Here is a 25,808-nt window from a genome sequence, read left to right on the forward strand (position 1 = left end):
CTAAATGGAATTGCACTTAATGTTAGCTTATAAGAGAGCTTTGTGACCCAGGTCATTCTTCTAGTCTTACTTGCATATCCAAAATACTGATCAAAACTGTAACTCTGAAGTCCAGGCAATATTTCTCATGAATTCCTCAGTGTGTCCTAAATTTATGCCAGTGTCTGAAAACTAATTGCAGCTTACAATGACGCAGAGAAAATCTGTCCTGTGAATAAATATCTGCCTGTGGTGAAAGACATACATTTGTGTCTGATCTCTTCTTTGGGAATAGGGGATCCTGTCTGGTGCTCTCTGCCAGTATACTGCTAACAAACATTTCATGCACTGAATTTCATACAATGTGTTACAAATAATTGTATTTTTTTAGTGCTGTTGACTGCAATTAATCTTACTCATGCTGAAAAATGATACACATTTAACTGAAGTGCAGAGCTGGCTGCAGGCTTTTGCATGGCTTTGTACAAATGAGTCTTTAGCCAAATTCCTCTCTAGAAGGACAATCCCTGGCTCTGGACACAGATTCTTCCTCCCAGCTCTGGCAATACACCTCTACTCCAACCAAATAACTCAAGAATCGAAGCAGGCCAAGCTAAGCAACTTCCTCTGCAGAAGTGTGTCCAGAAAAAGAAGGCTTTCAGATAGATTGTTGAGGGAGAACTGTGGTCCAAGATCCCCTTCTTTTTTTCTTTTTCTTTTGTGACATCAGAATTCGTATCCTCCAAAGATCCTACTAGAACTCTCTGGAGAACAGGGGGAAGTGGAAAACAAGCAGAAAAAAAGAAGGACTCCACCCTCAAGGCCATTCTTCTCATACATAACAATAAAAGAGCGAAAAACATTTTCTCTAGCTTTCCTTCACAGTTCGCCATTAAAAATGGTATTATATGGATAAAACTCTATTCTTGCAAAATCTCTGAAAGCGCATGTCTCACACCTCAAGGTTCATCTCCTGACTGCACTGGAATTCATTCTGATTTTTTTTTGGCATCAAGAGTTACTAATGATCATTTAGAAACAGGGTAGACTTATTGCCTTGTAACTTTATTTTTTCCAGTGTTGTGGATTGAACTGTACGTGTGTATATTCACGTGGCTCCCAGTTGGAAGTCTTTGGGCAAGCAGTTCGTATTGAGGACATCTGTGCCTTCTTTGTCCTCTTCAGGGAACCAACAGTGCAGGGCAGCCGCAGCATGTCCTCACTTCTCACAATCAGAAGTTCCTTATATAGAGGACCTGGAAAGAAGGGGTAGTGGAAAGCAGACAATAGAAGCTACCTTGGCAACAACATCCCAAGGAGTCTCACTTACTATGTAAAAAGTGATGATTTTTATTTATTTATTTATTTATTTACTTATTTATTTATTCTGAATATAACTACATGGCTTTTACTGCAGCTGAGCAGCTCATTGCACCCCTCTGTGCTGGAATGACTGAGATCAAATACACGTTACAGTACTGCTCTTCTGAACTTGGTGCCCCTAAAACTGATTAGCCAAATGCTTAATGTTACATGCAAGTCAGACAAAGAAATCCCAGGCATCTGAGAGACAAAACATTTCTGGGAAAAGGCTGATGATACTGTTTGCATTCGGATAAAATACGCACTTTTATTTGGAAGGAAGAACTCTGGAGGAAAGTTGTAATATACAGGAATGAACTGTGTGGTCCATTGCGTAAGCTTCTGAAGAAATCATTTGGCTATCTGATATCATGAGACAAAGATATGAAGATAAAACCAAGATCTGTTAAGATGGTAACATTTACTTCTCATTCAGATTTTGCAGGTTACTTGACTGATTCAGGAGAAAATTCAAGCCTAATTTGGATAAAATCAAATGCATCTCCATCACCACCTTATCCCTGTAAAAAAATACGTGCAGAAGGGCAGCCATGAGAACTTGAGCTGTGAAAACTCTACATGTTAATATGATAACAACTGGGGTCCCTATCTTGATGTTAAGGTGGTACATGCAGTATTCTGAGAGAGGTTCCAGGAGTCCTCTTCAAGGAAAAGGATAGAAGGAACACAGCTGGAACTCAGATCCCTAATTTTATAGAAGCTGTCATGAAGGGGACTTACCAGATAACAAGAGGCAAAAGGTCACAGTAATTAAAACATTTTGTGCACATGATGCATTCATCTGCCAGCTATGAATTATGCTGACACTGGCAAAACACGTCGCAGCATATGGTTGGTTTTCAAAAAGTACTTTGCTAATCTTAGATGGACTGCCATACTGTGAAGGAGTTCAAAGCAAAAAATGTGGTCAAATTCAGTAAAAATTTCTATAACTTTAGACTTCTATGATGTAATAACTGCTTATTCAGCTGCTACAGTTAATAATTTCTGTAAATGAAGATAAGCTTAAGAATGTTATCCAAAAGCATGATTCCTGGAATGAGAAACCCTGCATTGCTTCTGGGAATCATGGAACAAAGTAAGGAGTAAATCAGACTGGATAATTCTCATGATACTAGCTTTCCAACTAGACCAAAAAAGGTCAGATTTTTTAATTAACAACCTACAATAGCAGTTATTCTGTACAGCTGCACTGCTGATGGAAAAGTCGATGCATGGCCCAGGATTAAGATAGCTGTTCATTACTCAGTGCTGATCACTTATAAAGCTGCTATCACTGATCATATGATCAAACCAAAGCTACGCCTAAACACAGTTGGACTTATCACACTAATGCTATTCAAGCCTTCTAGTTCCTCACTACAAGTGAAGTGACCATGATATTCATCGACCCCCCAGCACACACAACAAGATGGAGTAGAGTACAGATTTGGAAATAAGTCCAGGTCAAGGGGTCAAAGTCACAACTTCTTACTAAGTTGTTTTCAATCTTTTAAGCACATCAATTTACTCTGCAAGAGACTCAGCACTAATGGAATGCAAGAAAACAGAACACGATTATCACTTCTCAGCATATGAAGATACAGACAGCAGACAGACTCTGTGAAAGCTCAGCACCAGTCCAACAAGTTTCAGCAACAGTACATCATATTGAATTTCTGGAACCCTTGCTTACAACAGACATGCATTGGTTTAAGTTTCCAATTAGAAAAAAAAAAAAAAATATTTTCAACTTTTACAGCATAACTTTCTTGTCAAGAAAACTCCCTTACTGGTAGTGCTCATCTAACTCCTAGATAAAGAAGAAAAAATAAAAAAATAAAAAATGCAAACTTTTATACACCATTTGATCCTCAAAATGACAGGTTGACAATGTGTATTAATTAGGGTCATGGTTTTTGTCTTCCAAACTCCCTTTTTAGTTATACTGTTCTGACGGATCCAGAGAAACTGCGTATCCCTTTGGCTGCAGCTTCACTGTGATGTAGGTTCAGAGCAGACTAACTGTGCTTGGCCAGCTCTGCCTCTGCCGTACTAGTTGTTCATGAAACAATGACACTTGGCTAATACTAGGTAGACAAGTCAGCTACCTTTGTAGCAAGGATGACAGTGAAGTACTGGTGGCTGGAATTTGTAGGTTTACTTTTCTGGTTATCCTTACTGTAACTGTAGAATAGCTCTTTCTGGCAATGCAAACATTGGCTGGTGACGCATGGGATCAAACAGTCAAAGAGACAGATTTAGACAAGGGAAGAAAGCTGATTTCAAAGGTCCAGCTAGTAACAAACTATCAGGATAAGACTGCATTGTTGCACCCAATCTTGTGGGTAAACCTAGGGATTAGGCATACAGTGAGGAAATAATGATGAAAGAAAATAATGTACAAAGGAAAACTTGGCCTCACAAGTCCCTGAAACAAACACTTTGAATTGAGAGTTATGGAGCACCAAACGAAAGCACAGTATCCCTTAACTTGAGATGGTGTATTTGCTGGATTTCTTCAGAATTAAGCTGGAATTAAGCTCTTCCTTCCTTACACATCTAAAGAAAAGAAGCAAAAGCAAATGGATACTTTTCCTCCTTTCCCTCTCAAAGAACCTTCTAGCTCTGTGAGGGAAGTACCAAGCAAACAGCCTCCCACCTCCCTCCCCAGCCAACCTAAAAAAAAAAAAAAAAAAAAAAAAAAAAAAGAGGAGATGAGTGAGGTAAATAAGGGAGTGATCTGGGGGTTGGAAGGAGAAGTTGTAAACCTTTGGACAGTTACCCATTATTAGTCCTTCCATTAAACTGCTCGTACAGTTTCCCTAACAAATACATGAGTACTGCATTCAGGCCTGGGGCCCCCAACTCAAGAAAGATGTGGAGCTGTTTGAGAGGGTGCAAAGGAGGGCCACAAAGATGATCAGAGGGCTGGAGCACCTCCCCTATAAAGAAAAGTTGAGGGAACTGGGCTGGTTCTGCCTGGAGAAGACTCTGGGGAGACTTCATTGGGCCTTCTGGTACTTGAGGGGAGCATTCAAAGCAGGTGGGAGACTGACTTTTTACAGTCTGATAGCGATAAGGAGGTATTATTTTAAATTAAAAGAGGCAAGATTTAAATTAAATATTAAGAAAAAAACATTTACTCAGAAGGTGGTGAAGCCACCCTCCATCCCTGGAGACACTCAAGGTCAGGCTGGATGGGGGTCTGGACAACCTGACCTAGTGGTAGCAGCTCTGCCCATGGCAGGGGCTTTGGAAATATATGATCTATGAGACCCCTTTCAACTCTACCTATTCTATGATTCGATGATATCAGCTTGAGCTTCATAACACATGCACAAAACCTGAAGACAAGATGCGCTCCTGACTAAAACACAAACCAGTGGATCTACTGCATCCTACAAGGCCTGGCTTCACCACCTACTGGCCTTCCCCACTGCTGTTCCAGGCTACCCCAAGGGAACCTGTGAAAACAGGCCTCTCTTCCAGGCAGGGAGGGCACATTTAAAACTTATGGACCGACAAACTAATCACTCATGGTTCATCTGTTGCTAAAAAAGGGGATATTATCCACAAACACCCTTAAAAGGTTTCAGATTCAGATGAATTCTCATCTGAGTGTGATTACTTCAGAACAGCTGAGATTACTGAGAAAACCCAGCTAGCATACTAACTAAAGTAGCAGCACCCTAAAGGAAATGCCTGGTATGTTAGAGTGTTTTGTGGTTGGTTTTAAAACAGCCAACGTTTTACTGGAAATTTTCTTAGGTCTGGAGAACACTCATTTATGGGGAATGTGGCTCTGGTAGCACCAGCAGTGGCCATCACACAATTAAGGGGATTTTTCAAATATGGCCAAACCTCAATTTATGAGGTGTGTCTGTTTGCAGTCTATAAAATGAAGCTCTTAAAATTGTTGATGGTGGCAGCTGGGGATGAGGTAGTTGATGTGTTTGGTGATAAGGGAGGCAATGCTTTTTTGTAACATGCCTTATTTTCTCTGACAGAGAAAGTAAATACTAAATGTGGGTGTTGTTGTTTGTTTTGTTTTTTATTTTGCCTAACTTCTAATTAAGAAAATCTGTCAAAAAAGGAGGCAATTGCCTACTCAAAAAATGAGAGAAGACTCCAGGAAAACCATAATGTGTCCTATATGTATATCAAAACACCATAGATAACAAGGATGGAGGAACCCATGTGAGATTATCTTGCTGTATCCATTACTCTCAGGAAGAAATCATAAAATTTGGTAGTTCTAGGCAGACCTCTTTTTAGTTGTTCATAACAATATCAAGAGAGGCTGCTTCCCCAGTCCTGAACTTTAAAAATAAAAGCAGTGTTTTTTTCCTTTCTCAATTAAGAATATTTTTTGTTAATCCTCTCTTGATTCCTCATTTCCAATCTTCAGGGAATATGTCATTGAGAAGCTTTACATAAGACGTTATAATTTATTTATGATTAGTCCTGTTCATTTGTATAAAGGCCATGATCCAAGATGTACTGTAATAAATAACAGACCTCAAATAGCTTTGGAGCAAGTCCAAGTGAACACATATATATTTAAATTAAAGCAATTGAAATGGGAAGTATGTGAAAATATGACTGAGCAGCACATCTCACAGCTTAAAACAAATTCATGCTCTAACATTCCTGTACCTTCTTTTGTAAAATGGTTGCACCAAAGTCAGTTTCATATTGGAACCTCTCTGTTTTCATCTGACCAGAGAATCAACAAGAATAATAACGTTATTATATACCGTTTAAGTGGTATACTCTTTAAGCTTGGTTACTGAAAATATAAAATTAAGATGGACAGTGATGAATGATTTTGATTTACTACTATTGTTATAGTTAGTCTGGATACAAATTGGATAAGATGCATAGCACCAGGGGACAAGGTTCAAGTACCTAATGAAAATGGAAAGAACCGGAGAAAACAAAGATCCATTTTTCGTATATAGTTACATTGCAGTGGGTTAGGAAAGGTTCTCTTGGAGACATTACTAAACCTGTCTTACAGGAGATTTTCCTCATTGGTCAAATTATGTATATTGAACCACAAATTGCCATCTAGCTCTTAGAGATTTTCTTCCAAAGCTTTGTCATTAGAGGTACTCAGTACTCTGAGCCCGGAACTCAGCCTGCACTAAGAGCTTCAAAGCAGACCAACAGTAACGTTTCAAATGGATGTAGTGCTGGTATCATTCACATGGTTCCAGAGCTTAGTAAATGCATTAGCAGAAGATGTGTCAGTGCACCGAGGAAAACATGAGAACTGAAGATTATTGTATTGTCAACAAGAGAAAAATTTCAACACAACTTTTACTAATAATTTCAGACTAACTCTTATTGCAATGTCTTACTGTCTTGCTAGAGATGACTGTAGCAGGACAAGAATCATCATCCTGTCTGATAAACTGGCAAGTTAATATTGTAATTTTCCCTTTATTATGTGTCCCTGTCACTGTAAAATACCCAGTATGCTGCCTCTGTAGATATTACTTTGACTATTCCTGTTTCCAACCTACATTTTACTATAACCATATTACGCCCAGGAATTCTTCATGTTCTCCTAGGCCTATTCACTGATCTTTACTGACCTTCCTCTACTTCATATTCTTTTGGCTTCATGTGACCTCTTGCAGTATGTTCCTCTTGCTCCTCTTGACTCCTCCACTGACTTCTTTGTGGACAACCTTTCAGTTACTTCTGACTCAGCAGAATTTTAGTCTTTCGCCTCCACTTACACGTTTTATCTTGGAGTGATGTCATCCACTATTCCAGTTGCATGTAATGACTTCACTATTAAAATCCCAGCTTCTGACCTATTTCATCTAATCCACGGGCCTGACATTTCCTGAGTGCTTTACAAAAACATTTGTCTATTCTGGCTAAAATTATCTGCTAATTTCTTCCTTCCTCAACTTCATCCATTTTCCTTATTCCTTGTCACTGGCAAGCACCACTTTTTGCTACTTGTATTCACAAAGTTTTGTTTATTTATCTTTTTCATACTAAGCCATTTCATCCTACTATGAAAATTCTTGCCCATACCATGATTTTTTAGTTCAGATTTCAACTCTTGACCTGCTCTGTCTCATTCCCCTCATGTTCTTTACAAGTATACTTTGAAGACAGTAGACTCTTATTCTGCTAATCAAACTGATTTCCACGCCATCATCTTCAGATCTATCCACAGTTCATGAAAACAAATTCATATTCACCTTTATATTCGCCTTCTGCTTTCAAAAATGCTAACAAAAATACTGCTGAATAACTGACATTGGATGCCTACCTGTGTGACATGGTGTAGGGAGCCTGCTTTGGCAGGGGGGTTGGACTCAATGATCTCTAGAGGTCCCTTCCAACCCCTACAGTTCTGTGATTCTGTGACATAGATCTATTTATTGACAGTACATGTAGAGTTGATATCAAGCTTGCAATATTGGCTGTGCATAGCAATAAATAAACACATTTTGAAAATCCACTGACCTGCCATCAGATTTTGCCTGCAATCTCAAGGAATCATATAAATACACTGCAGTAACTTGATAAGCTAGTTTATGAATTTTTGTCTTGGATTTGACCAACACGTCTGCTTTCAATTACAGAGATGAAAAACAAGAGTTTAACATTTTGCTCTTCCCCTGATTGCAATAAAACATCATGACTGAAAACGGTTTATTAAAAAGAAATTCAACAGAAAACTAATTTAGAGGTAGACAGCACTCATGTTTTAGGATTAGATTTTTTGGTGGTACATGATTTTTAGGGGGTTGGAACTCGATGCTCTTCAAGCCATTCTATGATTCTATGATTAGGGAGACTGTAGCTATGATAGCAAGCAAAAAAGAATAAAACCAGCCTTTTATAAGTCCTACTCCACCCACATATTTCTTATAAACTTACTGCTATAAAAGCACATGTAAAAATCATGATCTTAAAATAAAACTCATTCCACAAACTCAGTGGAACATTTTTTTATTACAAAATATAAGCTCACACTGAATAGACACGTTTCCAGATGTTTAGTGAGTTAAACTGTCTGTGTCTGTCATACCAAGACATGCCAAAGACCCAGTAAGAGCGTGAACTGTTCATACACTGACTGGATGTAATGATGTGACTAATCCACCTCTTTCAGTAGGGATGGCAATTTATACCATAAGCAAAAGTTGTTATAATAAAAGTGCAATATTTAACTTAAAATGAAGTTGCATCATAAAATCCAAGTACGCACATTCCTATAAGCATTCTATCTCCACATGCAATGGGCATTTCCTCTGAACTTAGCCCCAGGTCTTTAATTAATAAATACTGATTATCTGATAATTCATTAGAAGAGAAAAGCAAACGAGAAAGCTGAAAGAAGAAAGCTTATGAGGAGGCTGTATTTCAGAAATAAGTTGATAAAGTAACTTGGCAAATTACATCATAAAGAGGCCCTTGCCTTTATCCCAAGCCTCTTTATAGTACTCACACAGAGGAAAACAGATTCTGCCCCAAACAGCAAACACTCAAACAACGTGAGTTTGCCATGTAACCAGCTCATTTGCTTGCAAAACTCAGATAGCCTTGTGAAGGAAAGCAGAAAAAAATATCTTACAGTGATTACAATTACTGGTAGGTTCCATAGCATATCCACATCTTCGAATAATACTTTATTCGAAGTCTTCCCTTCAAGAAGTAGTGTCCTAAACAAGGACCCTCATTTGCTCTTAGACGTTTAAGTCTAACTTTATCTAATTTAATGTTTTATTATTCTGAAGACACAGCAATTCCCACTGAAATTAGAGTTCTGATTTTTATTCGAGAATAAAGACCTGATATACCTTCTATGGACAAATTTGTCTATAATTTGCAGTAAGATTCAAAAGCCTGACATAACACATCCAATGACTTCCCCCCACCAAAAAAAAAAAAAAAAAAAAAAAAGGAGTGAATTAGCTAAGGTTAAAGATACACTGAATTACACAGTGAAGTGATTCAGTGTTTTACAGCAGTTTTCAGCAGTCAATATTATTACATCCCTTCATTGTGAAGCATCAAAGCTACAAATGTACCCTGCCCTCAGAAAGAAAGTAGAAGCTATCCTTGGATTTTAGCACTAAACTTCGCTTTCCAGTCCCTCCTTATCCTGTTCCTCGTCTTTAAAAGGAGTGGCTAACATCCCCGTCCAAGGCAAGTATTTCAAAGGACGGCTGTCACAACTGCTGTGCAATTGGGAAATCCAAGAGCCAAATAGTAAATAATAAATTACCTCACTGGCTTTCGTCTGCCATCGTTAGGCTTGTGGGGGGGCACATGTTTGTAAATGTTTGCTGGCGTGCAGTATGATCCATTCTGGGCTCAGAACAGCCCCTCAGAGTCAGGCAGACAGATGCCACTGAGCCGCTAGCTATGATGAACCCACCGTCACAGCATGAAAAGCAGCTTCTCTGATATATCTTAACAGTTACACTTCCATACACTCTGCCGGTTTAAACCAAACAAATGTCCTCTTTTGATGCGGTTCCAAGAGAACAGGGAAATACGTGCACGGTATAGAGACAAGGCCAGCAGGACCCAGGTCCTCACCCTCCTCAGCAACTCCACCACGCAGCTCCACTCGGACGTTTCACATTCAGTCTTTGACATGCCAGCGCCCTGCCTCACTGCCTCCTGCTGCGGCCAAATCCTCAGCTCCCCCTCGGACCCACATCCCACTTTTGGAGTGCAACCCGGTGCCCGGCGGCTCACACCTGCCCTCTCCCCAGGGCCGGCCTCGGAGCCCCTCACGTCACTGCTTCGGAGCTGCCGAACTCCGCGGGCCGCGCCCGGCCCCGCCGCCTGGGCAGCCCCACTACGGCTGTTACACCGACTCCTTGCCCTGGGCAGCACAGCCAACCTGCCGGGCCGGAGCCTCGGGAGCGGTGCTCGCCACGCCTTTCTCCTCACGGGAACGTGGCAGCGGCGCTGTAAAGCCTGCCCGGGACGTCCAGGGGCACGGGTGAGGTGTGTGTGGAGGGGTGAAAGCCGCAGGGTAGCCCGGTGGCCCTTCGCTCTAAGTTTGCTCCCGCCCCGCGGTCTTGCTCGCCCCTCAGGCAGCCCGCCGGGACCCCCGCCGCCCGCACTGGGTGCCGCTTGCCGTACTTACCTTGTCCCCGGAGCGCAGGCAACAACGCCAGGAGCAGCAGCAGCAGCCTCAGCGGCCGGGCCCCGCGGAGCTTGTCCATCGGCCGGCGGGAGCACTCGCACCGAGCGGGGCTTGGCTCTCCCCGCTTCTCGCTCGCCGCCGTAGCTGCTGTGCCTGAGGTTATCCCAGCCGCCTGAGACCGGTTGGAAAAGAGCTCGGAAGAACCCCCCCCCCCTACACACACACACTCGGTGGGCTTTACAAAGATTTAATTCACTGCCTCCCCCGGTTAATTACACAGCCTGCAAGTGCTCAGCAGAACTGAGCGGCACCGCGGCTCGGAGGCAGAGCCCCTGTTGTGCTGATACCCCTACTCTCTCCTCGCCACCCCCACACAGGCTGTAAATGCGACTCCCTTCGGCTCGGAAAACTTTACAGATCCTCAGAGTGAACCTAGGGACGGCCTGACTGATTGTGTGAGCGAGAAACGCAGCGAGTTCTGTCGGAGCCAAGTGGGAGAAAGCCACAAACAAAGGCAAAGCAGAGGAAAAACAAAAGAAACCACCTAGCAGGGGAGGAAAGGTTTAACCTCTGGAGAGGAGATTTTTCAACACTCCCCTCCCCTTCCCCCTTCCTTGGTCTTTCCATGGATTTTGCTTTGCAATAACTTTTATTTTTCCAGTGCAAAGGATTTTAAAAAGGAGAGACATTCTAGAATTTCTAAACAAGCTTCGCTGGGGGTGTGGGGGGAGGAGGGGGGAAGACAAACAAACAAATCAACCCCACCGTTCTTACTTCTGGTAAAATACCAGGATGAGAATTTCTACCCAGCTCTGCTCTGTCGACCCCCACCTCCATTATCTTATTTAAACAGGAACACAAACACTGATAGTGGTCAAAGGCAGAGCTGGGTTGGAGGCACTCAGTTGGCTATGTCGCTGCCAAGATCTTTCAGATAACATGGGAACAATGTTTACGTGCAAAAACATGTGGAAACAAACAGGGAGTTCATCGCTCCACTCCACTTTGCAGTTGGTTTTACTCAGGAATAGCTGTAAGTTTCTTTATGTTTGCTTGGCAGTTGTGCCACAGGGGACTCTGATTGGACTATTTGTCTTGTGAGCACTCAGTGTGCCTGAGTATCTCTCCTCAAAACATCCAACTGGAAAACAGCATTTAAGACGCATTAGAGTTGAAAGCATGCAGATTTCTTTCTGCCTCTGGTGACTTGGTCTTTTCTCTCTTGTGGCCATGAGTTCAACTAGCCGAACAGCTTGCTTTCAGCAATGGTTTCAAGTGGTCAACTGAGGAAGGACAAGCTCAAGGAAAGCCTTCTCTCAGTTATCCTGCCAGCCTCCAGCTGCATTGAGTTTGGAACATTTCCTCAGAGCAATGTAATTTCTGTGTACTTAGTAGACCTCGGTGAATTCCTATCCCAGGTATTTATCCAGTCTCACCATGAGTTCTCGTAAACCTTTATCATCCGAAATATCCTTTGGCAACAGATTTACACTGATCTTCCACTGCTTGTGTGAAAGTCCATTTTTTTCCCTCTGCACCCAGCTTCATCCATCTTCTGCTGGTGCCTCCTCACTGCTGCAGGAAGACACATGAAAGAACTGAGCCCTATCCCCACTCCTCATGCCATGGATATCCTGCCCACCAGGTCATCCTTTCTGTGACCACTGTTTCTTCCTCCCCTCCCCCTAATTTTATTTTTTTCTTCCCTCCACCCCCCATTTCATTTGTATGGGGCAGTTAAAAAAAGGTGAGGGAGGACAGAGGACTAACTTTATGCAGGGGTATCTTTGCTTGCCTTTTCTACACACATCCCCTCTATTTCTGCCTCTTCTTTAAATGCCCTGCTTTCAAGTCTTCTTGCATCAGTTACAGTGGGACTTTGGCAGTTTCTTCACCACCTCCCAGCTGCTGTTTTTAACACATAGACAGCCTCAGGAGGCAACTAACAAAGATCACACCTTGTCTAAATTTTGCACCAGCTTAACTGGAATAGCTGTGTCTCCTTTACAGAAACCCTAGAGTCAGTTCCACAGTGGCTTATTTCACATTACTTTAAACCTGCTTCTAACCGATAAAAGATGAAAATAAAGAAGTTCACCAGTTTTACTGAAGCAATATAAAGTCACACATAATAGCTAGTCCACACAAGGGCTTACTCTGATTAACATCATCTGTAGAGTAAGAATTCCTTCTTCCTGCTTGGTTTGCCACCACAAGTTGATTACCAGGAACGAGGCAAACTCAACTAAGAATTTAAGAAATATTTCCAGAAACCTTCACAGCTACAGCCATCTGAAGATCTGATAATAGTCCTTGGTTGCCTTTTTCATATTAATTTGTATCTCCAGTGTATAAATTGGCCCTCTCACCTACAGTCAGATTCAGTGGCTTCAGGTACATGTGATTCTAGTTACTGACCCCAAGCTTTGTAGTGAGCTAAACCATGCACTTGGGGCTCAATTCAAAGCTCCTGGAAGTCCATTGAAAGTAAAGGCTTATGAGAGGGAACATTTTGCACAACCACATTTTTTTTTCTTGCATCTGTTTGCGAAAGCCTTGTAATCCTTTGTGTAGCTTTTAAAACAAACAAATTCTTTAATGAGGATTGTATTTTTACTTCAGAAGAATAAAAATAATTTGCGAAAGCTCAGATTAATGAGTAATGACAGTGTAACAAATCATTGCATAAGCCATTTCCAAGGGTCTTGTTGCAAGTAGATACAATCGAGAAGAATGACAAAGAATTCTGACTTGCTCCAACAAATCCATTACCATCTATGGCAGCAGGTTCACAGTTGTCATTTTTCTACATAGTTTAATGGAAACAGCAGTTCTTGCAGTGGCTTTAAAAGGCCTGTGTAAGGCCTGGTGAACAAAGGTTACCCATGAGGAATAATACTCTATAACTCTGTTATGAATGCACAATGATTAAGCAAAGTCCATGGAGTCCATCTCCCTGCATTAAATAAGACCCCAAACTCTACAGTAAGCAAATCCATAGTTACTGGAGTACAGATGATTCACGCAAATTTGTTCCAACCATTGGTGTGTGTGAAGTATAGCTGGCATTCAGTTTCTTTGCTGGAGAAAACACTATCTGAATCTTTTTTGAATTAAAATACTATTGTAATAATAAAGCTTTCTCTTTTCAAAAGACTTGGAAACAACTGTGTCAAATTACACTGGAAATTTGGCTTACATATATTTTTTAGCAATTTAATACTGGAAACTGATTTTTAAGGTTTATGGGCACCATTCTGATGTTCTTGTCTGTCCTGGTTGGGCATTAGTTTCTCTGATTGAACTCCAACACACGTTTAACAGAAAATCCACATCAAAATTTTCAGAAATGGATGCACAACAATCCTAAGTTATGTTTCAAAATTGTTAGTGTCATCACAGATGACAATTTAGTGGTTATTTTGAGCCTATATCAATCTAGTTTCATTCTGAATAGATATCTGGGCTCATACTCATGGTGACGTTACCATCACTATGGATTCAGTGCTCTGTGCATCCTAAGTGACCTTCAAAGTAACTTAGAATAATGTAGCTTGTGGAAAATTCATATCACTTGCATATCTTTGCTAGGGATTAGCTTAGAATAAATCACTTTTTAGATAAGCCAGTTTGTACCCCAAGCCATAGGCTCCTCAAAATCAAGACAACTGATTATCCATACCAAACAGATACCGGCCTGAATCATGCCAGGCCCTAGATGAGCAAGGGAAGACAGGATGCGTGGGAGCCTGCTCTGTTCCCTAGTGTGTACAAAACTGTGCCTCCAGCTGCGTCAAGAAGGCTGCCCTGGACACCATCCCATATCTCATTTGGTTTAGAATGGCATCCTGCAGCTAATCTGGCTCAGGAATCTTTCCAGAATAATTGCAATGTCAGATGAAATTTTTAACCATCCTAAATTGGAACTGCTCTTTATACAAATATATACATATACTGTATATAAACATATATGTAAAATAATATGAATTCCTATAGCCCAAGCCACTTATACCATACTGGTAGCAATACAGATGCTTGCATCCAAACCAGGGAATGTAGTTGTTCTCTACAGCTCAAATACACAAGAGGATAGTTAATAGAGCTTTCATCTCACAGACAAACCCTTTCACTGCTAGGCTGATCTCTGAACATTTTTTTTTTCCTCTTTGTATGGATTGGTTTGCTAATATTGAGGCAGAATTCAACTATTTTTTTTTTTTTTTGCTATTGTTTAATATTCCAGACTGAGACTGATAACCCTGAGCCTTTTTCAACATTATTTCTTCTAAATGTTTCCAGTCTTAACCCATTGTTGAGTTGATATCCACTTTGTAGGTGTTGCCTACTCTCTATTTTCTGTTGGATTGAGAAAAACATAGATATAGCTATCTTGGACACTCAAAAAAGATAACAGCTTTCTATTCATACGTCTTCTAAGACATGGAAGAGCTTATTGGGAGATAAAGGAATGCTTTGATGATCCATGCCATTTCCCTTGTGGCATTCCTTGTAGAATTCAGGAATAAGTCAGTCTGACATTCATGAGGTATTTCCTGGCTCTCCTTCTAGGGATGCATCCTTGCAGTCTCTCAGATCACCTCCATCTCATAAATTTCCTTCCCCTTTCAAGACTCTCTCACGTCACCCCAGGAAGAGCAAGTCTTCTGTGTGAACAGTCAAGGCATTTTGCAGGACCTGTGGCTTAGGAAGGCTGGGCTCAGTTCACATAGGATATAGAGCAATGTGAGTCATGCACATATGGCTTGGAGGGGACAACGGTATCTGCCTTAGATCCTGCCTGGGGCCTCCAGAAATCTAACAGCATGGATCAGTCATTACTTTTATTGCGGTCTGCTGGAGGGTGACTTGAATTTGCCCATCAGCATCTGTGCCAGTAGTTAGTTTCAATGTTCAAACAAAAACAAAATCTCATTATAAAGCTTGGGGAAAATCCATCAATAAAGTAAATGGCTATTCTGGCAAAAAGCCATTTCCCTTTCTGACATCTCTGATAAATCTGAGCTCCATCCCTGTCAAACAAAGACAATATCCAAGTATGTGGTCAAGTGATCTTGAAAAGAAGAAAGTACACAAGTGAATTCAAGACATTTCAGATTTGCATAAATAAAATCCCAGAGCAATTAATGGCTCAAAATCAGGGACATGCAGCTTTCTACATTTCCACACGGTCACTTAAAGTCTATTTCTTTCACTACTATTTCATTATTTTATGAATTTATGAATTTGCTGTGTTTATTATGAACTTTATTTATTTATAAAATAAGTTTAATAAGGAAAAAAAGCGATCCATCTGCAAACGGTCTTAGTCCTGCTAGAAAACCTTTATCTTACCAATAAAGACTGAGATTTAAACTCAGGACTCAACGTAAACAGCCAGTCAGCAGAGAAGAGCAATAATGTTGATAAAGCTCTGTAACAAGTTAATGTATAGCAGGTTTCCTTCTCTTCCTTCAGCTTTGTAGACTGTCTCTGTTCCTTTTCCTTAGCCTTGGATTCTTTGATAGATTCCCAAACTTCATGTACTCATCTACCACATGTTATAGACTTGGGCTGCGATGGTTTTGTCTCAGGAAGCCAAGATCATCCTTGCTGGCCTGCTTTTACGTGGGCTGCTCCAAAAGTAGTGCTTCCTACTTTATCATGCTGGCCCACAATGTCTGGTGTGGACATTGTATGGCAGTAGAGGTTGAACCTTCCCACCATCTTCCCTTACGTTTTGTTGCCGTGCAACAGATGGCAGCAGAGGGACAGTCTGACAAAACGAGGTCTGACATAGAAATATGTATAGTGCAAAGGTGTGTCCCTGAATTTCCCCATGCAAAAAAAATGGCACCTACTGGCACTCATCAATGCTTGTTGAACATTTATGGAGACCAAACAGTGGTTGTGAGCACAGTGAAGCGGTGGGTGCTGCATTTCAGCAGCAATGACAACAACAGTGGGTCGCCAATGCATATACAATTTTTAGTGATGGCTATTGGATAACACATTAATGCAAATTAATTAAAAAGTTATAGTAGTTTAGCAAAGTGAAATAAAAATGTCATAAATATTACCATATTTTCTGCGCTGTTCTACAGAAACTGGCTGACTGGATACGCAAAGCTGGTGGACTCTGGCTCTTAATCAGAAGGCTGGAAAAACTAGATTACCTTTGGACAGATGTAAAGAATGAAAACCAAAAGCCAACGGATTGGACCCATTAAATGAACACTAATGGATTAAACTATCCTACGCTTCATGTACCCTATGGTTCATGGTAATCAGAGTAGACATTTTCAGCTGAATATACTACATTATTAGGAACAGCCTATGCAGATGAGATTATCTCAATCTTTGGAGAAATACAGTGATTTATTTTTAGCTTTGCATTAAAATTGAGTTTTTCAGTGTGCCAGGTGTGATGTTCCCATATTAGGTCCTCACTGAGTTCTGGAAGTAGACCTAGCAGTAGAATTGAGACTCCATTTGAAAATGAGATCTAACCAACTAGCCCTGTACTACCTGCTGTTTATTCCAGCAAACTACTTTCTCTCAGTCTTCTACTTAATCCTTTTGACTATAATCTCACAGTTGTTCTTATATCTAGTCACACTTTGGAACTGGATCAATGATCCTCCTGCTAGAGGAAGGAGCAGTCCCCAGCTCAATGTACAGAAGGATGTGACATACAGACAACAGCAATTTACTCTAAAAGGAATTAGAAAAACCATGCTCAGACTCCTCTCAAAAACTGACCCCTCACCCCCTGCAATACCCAACTGTTCAGGAAATAATTATCTGGAAGAAACATGGCCTGGTAAATAACATGCGTGAGCAGTCTTTAACAGAGGGTCTGCTTCCAGCTTTCTCTCTGGCTTATGAGACGTCTTTTGGCAAAACAATTTACAATCTTGTGCTTCATTTTATCTATAATAACCCGACCTGTAAAACTTTCTGAGCTCCGTAAAATTCAACAAGCTGCATAAGCTGCAGCTTATGTTATAGTTAGCTGTTATAAACTTCCTAACTTAGCTGTTATGAACTAGCAACTGTAAGCCATTAAGTTCACATGAATGGGATGCAAAGTGATTCAGGCCAACATTAGCTTAGATTCTATTTCTCTTATTTAAAAACATCATATTATACAGTCATCTGCATTGGAGTAACGTTAGCATTCAGAATAGCCTTCATATTTGTATGTGAACTGCTGAATCATGGCCTGAACCTCTGATTTACCACCAGAGGCAAGCAATGAGGTATGGGAACACAGGTGAAGGCAGTTCAGCTGTGACTGGAAGGGATGGAGCCTGGCTGCACCTCTCCTAGACCCCATTTAAGGGCTGACTGCCACTGGGGAAAGATCTCTTCTCTTTGAGTTTTCTTGTGAGCATTTTCTATTTATTTCTGATTATCCTTTTCCAACATGATAATCTTTCCTGCTATAAGCTCTCTGAAGACCAGCTAACTTCTCTGTATACTTGTTGACTATACAACATTCTTTCCTCTAAACTTAGAAATGTATAGATACAGCCAGATTTCCAGATCAACAGCAGGTAAATACATTTGCTTGGATTGTTATTCTGTAATTTTACTTCTGAAAAGTTTCAAAAACACACAGGCCAGTCATTACAACAATCTAACTTACCCATGTAAGTAGGAGCTTCACTGCAAGACAAAAAATAGTATTATTCTAAGATTTTAGATTCCTCATTAAGTAGGTGTCATTAGCTGTTTACCTGGTGGTAATATAAATTGCCTTAGCTCTTATAAAGAAAAAATCTAGTAAGAAATGTGCTTACAGAATCATTAACACAAATCCAGAAGTTTCCTTACTTTAAGCTTTCATTATTTTCCTCAGTTATGCTATATACTATATTTAATAGCTCTGCTAAAGACAGATGAAATCTTGGCTCTATGGAAGTCATTGGCAACGTTCCCACTGACTTCAGTGGGGCCAGTACTGCTGTTTTAACTCTTCCCTATAGCAGAAATGAAGATTGCCTAAGAAACTGACCTGCCATAGTTAAGACGCAGATTCAGACTGCTTACAAGCTGAACAGACCTTGCACAACTACTAAGGCTGTTGTTCTTGAGAATTTGCCAAATCCTTAAGACAAAACTAGCATCATAAATTTTCCCCTGAATTATACCCTGGAGTAAAACATACCTTCTCACTTTATAAATGAAAGCACCTACATAGATATATCTCCTGAATGTTTCAATGACAGTTTTGCTTGTATAGAAATTTAAAAGTAATTCTAGGCTACAGAAGAAAACTCATGTTTTTAAGTGTACGCTGATGAAATGTTTTGCCCTCAGGTCAGATATTTCACCATAAACACACTTAAAATACTCGGAATTTGGTGATGCATTACTATGTTATTTTCATATCTCCTGAGGCTATCAAAATTAGGGATGATTTAATTGTGTGTTTACACCAGGCTATTCATTACTACACTTAGTACATTTCAGCTTGCTTATTCCCATCACAATATGAAGATGACTTTGATCTGAATAGGAAAAAAACTTTTGTGCATTATGTCTTAAAGATACACATATCACACTTCTGCACCATCCACCGAAGACTCAGATCTACTTCAGTTATCTACTGAAGTTTCTACACTCATTTAGTTACTTCTTTTAATGTGCCTTACTCTTCAGATCTGTTCTACCTAGCAACAGAAATACCAGAAGTCAATGCTATTGTAATTGTTCCATTCAGTGAAGATAGGGCATTAATATTCATCAGAATATGACCCTTTACTGTATATTATGCTTCTGAAATAAACTTTACAATCATGAATGGTTTGGTGGCATTATGATCCATATGATGCATTATGCACAACTTATTTTTGCCCATTCTCTAACCACCACACAAAGACTGAAATCCAGGTACTGAACTATAACCAGACAACAAAAACCTCTGCATTCAACAGATACAAGAAAGTATAGTCATACAGCTCAAAGCCCCATCCAGCCTGGCCTTGAATGCTTCCAGAGAAGAGGTATTCACAGCCTCAATGAGCAACCTGCTCCAGTGTCTCACCACCATCACAGTAAAGAATTGCTTCCTAATATCTAGTTTAAATCTACCCTCTTCCAGTTTAAAACCATTTCTGCTCGTTCTGAATTAATAGGTGTCCTTAAATTCTTTACTGACTGGGGTTATACAAATTGTTTTAAACAGAGAAGCTCACTCATGCTTTTCATTTTCTAATGATGGGAACTGCAGTCTTGCACTACTACTTCTAAAGTACTATTTAAAAGTTAGCATTAGCCACAATCCATCAAGGGTCAAAAGAACCATTTTCACATGCATTGTCCTAGTGCCTCCTTCTGGACTTCCTGATAGCTCATGCAGTCTGAAGTCCATTTGCTGTTACAGTGGGTTATTTCCTCCTTTAGAAAAGCCATTCTTACTAGAAATGTCGGCACAGTCTCTCCTGTTTTCCTGTTCATTTTCTAGTAACAAATTCTTGCCAGAGCTACTAATCATCTTTCACTCAGTTTTGGAGAAGTTGTGAATAATAACATGTAGGGTCACTTTTAGACACAAAAGCAATGCTGACATTATTGGATATGGTACAGTCGTTCCCTTACTTGATTACACAGACATTCCTTCATGCTTCTAGACTGTATGGCACTGTGGCATCCCATTTGTGAGACAGACCTCTAGATATTTTCTTGCTATAAGTAATAAATAATTATAGTAATAACATGCTTTAAATAAATAAGAAGTGCCGAAAACTTTTTGATGACAGCCTAAAGAATTCCTTTCATCTGTCCTTTTTTCTTTCTTGCATGGCACCTCCTCATACAATATACGTAATATTTGCCTTAGCTGCCAGTTAAAATAATCAAGCCTTAAGCTCTTGAAGTTGTTGACAGCTTATCATCAGCCTGGTAGCCATCTGGATGGGAGACTAATGAGATAACTGTGTTGTTTGAAAGACATGACAGCTCCAAGAGCACAGCCAGGCCGGACAGGGGACTGAACTGTGACTCTGCACAAGTCTCACTATTTATGCTAGCAGGTTAGCAAGGCCCAAATTCCAATTTATTGGAAAGATTTACTTATCATCTTTATACTGCTTTCAGCGTGGGCTCTTTAGAGCACAGTCTGAGCATTCACAGTATTTTCTAAATGTTTTTCTAGGGTCTTCATTCTTGCATGACTATTAAGTCGAGGCATATAATGATGAGAGTAGCTTAAAGTACTTCTTTCTAAAATTAGTGTTTTAAACTAATACAGATTCTAGTGGAAGTTTCTATCATGTCTAGGAACAACCATCTGTAACAACCATTTACAAATACTGCCAATGAATGACAAAACAGTTGCGTGTTTCCTGCATCTCAACTACTTGCTGTTGTTTAAAATATTTCCTACCTGATATTCTTTCATCTTTTTTGGTTTTGTTTGCTATGTTTTAATTTGCAGTCATTTTATTGAATGCTTTGGCTGTTACCCAACTATGGTATACCATGGTTACTATGCCTTTGTGAGACACTGACTAATAAATTCACTTTAAAGTTCTCCAGTTCTGTCCAGAGTCATGTAAAAGAAGTTTTGTTTACATCCTCTGTCTTATTAACTGCCACAGCTGGGCAACATACACAGCAGCTGACTACAAGGGCCTTACGCAGCCTGTATACCTGAACACACACAGTGATCTATGTCTGTCCATCTATGTCTGTCCCACATTACATTCTTCAAAATGTCTACTGGTTTTTTATATTATTTATTTAAGAGAAAATAGCCAATGTGAGTTGGCTTGGGGTCAGGCTCAGGTTTTACTGTGTATGTACTAATCTGGATAGGAAGCTAGGAGATATGGTTTAGTGGTTTTTCTGTAGGTATGGTAAATGGAGGACAGTTGGACTAGATGATCTTGTAGGTCCTTTCCAACCTTGTGATCCTATGATTACCATACACCACCCAAGTTGTACATTATTTGCAGGCATTTTCATGGTGTTCCTTTCTGTATTTCAGCAGACTCAAAAGTACAGTGTTTTGCTGTTTTCCACTGTACATCTGACACTGGCCTGACATATCCTTTGTGGTGTGGGTTTCTAGCTGTCATTACAGCATGTACACTACACATATGCATCTTATTACTTAAGCACAATTACAAGAAAAGTGTGTCTACTTTCTGGAACAACAAAAAATAATTTACTTGAATTTCCTTAAATTATGACCACAGAATTGCTGTGTTTGAGCATACATTTCTTTACATGTTTGTGTATTTATGCATATGTATTTTTACATTTGTCTGGTCTTTGGTTCAGCATTTCACAGAATCACAGAATTGCAGGAGTTGGAAGGGACCTCAAGGGATCATAACATTCAACCTCTAGCTAAAGCAAGTACCCTGCAGTAGGTTGCACAGATAGGTGTCCAGCTGGGTCTTGAATATCTCTATAGAACAAGATTTCACAACATCTCTGGGCAACCTGTTCCAGGGCTTTGTCACCCTTACCATAAAGAAGTTCTTCTGCGTGTATGGAACTTCCTATGTTCAAGTTTTAACTATCTGTGCTCCAGCTGAAAAGCATGAGAGATTAATACTCTCTCAAAACAAAGATTTCATGTTTAAAAGATCACTTGTATGTTTTAGCAAAGTAGATGTTTTCTCCTCAGGATTCCTTCACCTCCAGCCATAATTTCACTGAAAGACAACAGATGCTTAGTCTAAAAAAATCATCCATGGTGTGAAAAAAAACCAGAAGTAGTATCAGCACCAACAATGCAAAGGCAACATAAATACATGTAAGCCAAGATTCTCAACTGTGGAAATCCTTATGGCTCCATTCATTTCAAATGAACTGTGCCAGTTTTCAATACAAGAGGATTTCCAACTCTTGGAAAAAGAGGTAGGTATCCAAGCTCTTTCTAAATTTCTATATTTACAATAGTAATTTTACTACTGTTTCTTCAAAGATATTCCAGTTCCTATAGAGGGAATGAAAAAAAAACAAAACAAAAAACAAACAAACAAACAATTTAAAGCAATCCTAGCTAAAGTCAGACCTTTCATACACCATGGTATAAAGTACTGCACTTAGCTGTGATACTTAAAAAATATTCTGACATTGCTTCTGAAATCATATACAGGACTTGGATTTGAAGCTTCTTCTGTTCATACACCTCCCATCTTTTCTTTTTTTTTAAATGCTTTTTTTTTTTTTTCTTTCAGAATCAGAACTTCTAAAAGCCTCTGCTTTAAATGAAAGAAATCTGGATCCAGATGTCACTAATTGGTAACAGGTTAGATTTATACAGAAATGCCTGAAGTTACAATTCATTCTGTGGGATCTGACGACCTCCTGTTTCACTGGTCTCTTTCATTTAGCATGCATGATAATAGCAAGCTTTAACTAGTACCATGCAAAACACAAAAGATGTATTTAAGTAGGAAAACTACATTAATACAGATCTTTCTAAATGCTGTGTTCACAATATACTATATATCCTGTTAACATCTCCTCTCCACTCATGCACAAACTGAGAAAGAAAGCCATTAATCAAATTCTTTTGTTTCTCATTTCAAGCAACCTGTTTCTTAACTTTTGAAAAATAAATTGAAATTAAAAGAGTTCTTTCTGTAGGTCAATATGCAAAGATCATTTAAAAATACTTCTTCTATAATAAACAAGATATTCAGAGAGGGGATGGAGAGTAGAGGGAGTGGTTAGTTAAGATGCAACCTGCTTTTGCTGCTGGAATCGGCAGGAATTTTGCCATTAACTTAAATGATTGAAAGACCAAGCAAACTACTTTACAGACCCAACAATGTAATCAACACAAGTACTTACTGCCCACAGAGTTAAAACAGACCACAGTCCATTTGAAATCTAGTGTTGTAAAAAATAAAAGCATCTAATTACAAATAATCAAGACAGTTTTGTACATTTACACATCAGCCTTGTCTAAAGTCCACTAAAGTCAGCCAACTCATACCAGCTTTTCAGAAAGTCTGCATCGGCTGTTCTAATTATTTAACTGAGTAAGAAAGTAGCACCCACACCTGATTAAACACTTTAGTTTTGTGTTTGTAGATTTTTTTTGTACAATACAACATAACAATATAGTTGAACATATGACATCTGACATACTCTAAATAACAGTGTCTTATGAGCCTTATATCTCTTGTTCCATATCTCATCTTAGTCATTATCTCTGGTGCTAATTGCAAATAAGGCATAATAATAGTGTGGTTTGGTTTTTTTTTCTTTCATTTTCTTTGCTTATCTCAAATGACTATATCAGCACTCAGGCAAGACTTCGGTCCATTGAATCCTACAGCAAAAGTATAATTGACTTCATGGGAAACAGGAACCAATCCTAGTTATGTGAAATATTTTATGGAGATCAATTTAGCCATACTTTTTCCTTCAAAGGAAATTAAAACTAACAGGCAGTTCGTGTGTGCTCGTACACACACACGTACATAATCAACCACGTATGTGCTATTTTTGGATGCTGTTTATTAACATGCAAAATCTCTTTAGTCTTAATTTTATGTTCTTTTTATCATACTTAGCTCATTATATGAGGGCTGCCCTGAAAGCAATGACTCCTGTTTCCTTATTTTAGCCCACGATATCAGAGGCAGGTGTTGGAGGTATGGCAGTAGAGTTGAACCTTCCCGCCAATATTCCATGACATTTTGTTGCTGTGTGACAGACAGCAGCAGAGAGGCAGTCAAAAAAGGGATGTCATTGAATTCCTGTACACAGAAAAAGTGGCACCCATTGACACTTGCTAGATGTTTTTGAAGACCAGACAGTGGATGCAGTGAGACAGTGGATGGTACGTTTCAGCAGTAACAATGGTGGTTCACATTGTGAATGAGTTGAAGTATAGCACGCAGACTCTCTTGTTCATCGCTGGCGATAATGCATAGTTAACAGTGGTGACTACGTTGAAAAACAGCATTTTTGTAGCTGAGAATCTGCCCTATCAAATGGTGTTATTCTGCTCTTTGTATCTGTTGTAGTTTCCATAGAAATAAAGAGTAAACATTACTTTTGGAGTGACTTACATATTTCTGCTGCAGAATAAAACATGCTCTTTCCTTCCAGAGCAGTTACTATCACATGTCTATAAAAGTCCAGCAGGCTTTTACATAGCCTAAGGGAAAAATTAAAAACCTTTAACATCCTTAAGTAATTTAAATGCAACTCTTTTTATATATGCTATATCTCTATTCATACAGCAAGTCTGTCTTCAGAGTGCGCAACAGGAAAAAGAAAAATACTATGTTTTGCCCATAGTTCTACAGATTTGCCGATGCTAAACCCTCTGATGTACTAGGAGCAAATTCTTAATAGGAGAAAGATAATACAGCAGATGCTTTTTGGCACTTTGCCCAGATCCAGACACGTATCATCTGCTGGCAAAACAGAAACCGGTTATGTCAAAAGTGGCATGCATTACTTTTGACAGGAATTTGAACATGAGCATATCTTTTTAAGTACCTGAAGTATGCGCTTAATTGAACACGACAGCTCTCATTTTAACGTGACAAACTGCATTAAGCATCTTTCTGAGTGAATGCCAATACAGAGTAACCAATGCACTCTGTCTTGTGGTCTTACGATTGAAATAATATGCTAACAGATTAAATATGCTAGATGCTATCAAGAACACCGGCTAACAAAATTATTTGTTAAGGCAAGAGAAAAAGAAAAAAAATAAAAGGAACAACATGATTACCTAAATTGCTTGTATTTCTAGAGTTGACTCTACTCTTCGACATACTGAAATGGTAGGAAAATTCTCAGTGAGTTTTCCCTCCTTCCTTCAAAACTTCAGAAATACTCTCTTATTCCAACTCAAAAAATCTTGAATTTTTCATTGTTCTATTAATAACAATATTCTATTATTTTATCCTTTACTAGGTGTGTAGATCAAGAAACAAGCTGTTGTCTGCTACCTTATGTTGTTATACTGCACATGAATCTGACATTAAAAACTGCCGTGTTGCCCCCCCATATTACTGCTGAGGATTAAAGTACACTGCAACCAAAATATCTTGATGTAGAAATTCAGAGCCCTAGTGCACTAACCAAATTACTCAAGGATGAAGTCAGGCATGCTAACAATGAGAAGTGTGGTAGCATCTGGATAGACAGTGAATTACCAGATTTTTCTTGACTACTTATCCCTTCATTTGTAGATTTATGGTAATACAATAATGTTATCTTCAAAGTCCTAAACTCGCATTAATCTCATGAAGTCAAATAAAAAAAAAGGATTAATTGTTATAATAGCATTAAGCTGAAGTGAATACTATAAAATACACTCTTCTGAAATCCCTGGAAT

The 25,808-nt window shown here is 39.4% G+C and overlaps 1 protein-coding gene across 4 annotated transcripts in view; it reads right to left on the minus strand.

Moving 5' to 3' along the window:
- The window catches only part of FBLN1 (fibulin 1), an 80,355-nt gene extending 69,720 nt beyond the window's left edge, over positions 1–10,635 (minus strand). For 2 of the 4 annotated variants that reach the window (XM_015870504.2, XM_015870512.2), the window contains exon 1: positions 10,481–10,635. In XM_015870504.2, coding sequence (XP_015725990.1) covers positions 10,481–10,559 — 79 coding nt within the window. In that variant the 5' untranslated portion in view covers positions 10,560–10,635. Of the gene's footprint in view, positions 1–9,604; positions 10,288–10,480 lie in introns of those variants that run through there. The other 2 variants (XM_032446523.2, XM_085522822.1) reach the window with 2 other exon arrangements.
- Positions 10,636–25,808: the final 15,173 nt, after the last annotated feature.

Source organism: Coturnix japonica, chromosome 1, assembly GCF_054131305.1.
Source record: "Coturnix japonica strain WE chromosome 1, WE-NBRP24, whole genome shotgun sequence".
Lineage (NCBI taxonomy): Eukaryota > Metazoa > Chordata > Aves > Galliformes > Phasianidae > Coturnix > Coturnix japonica.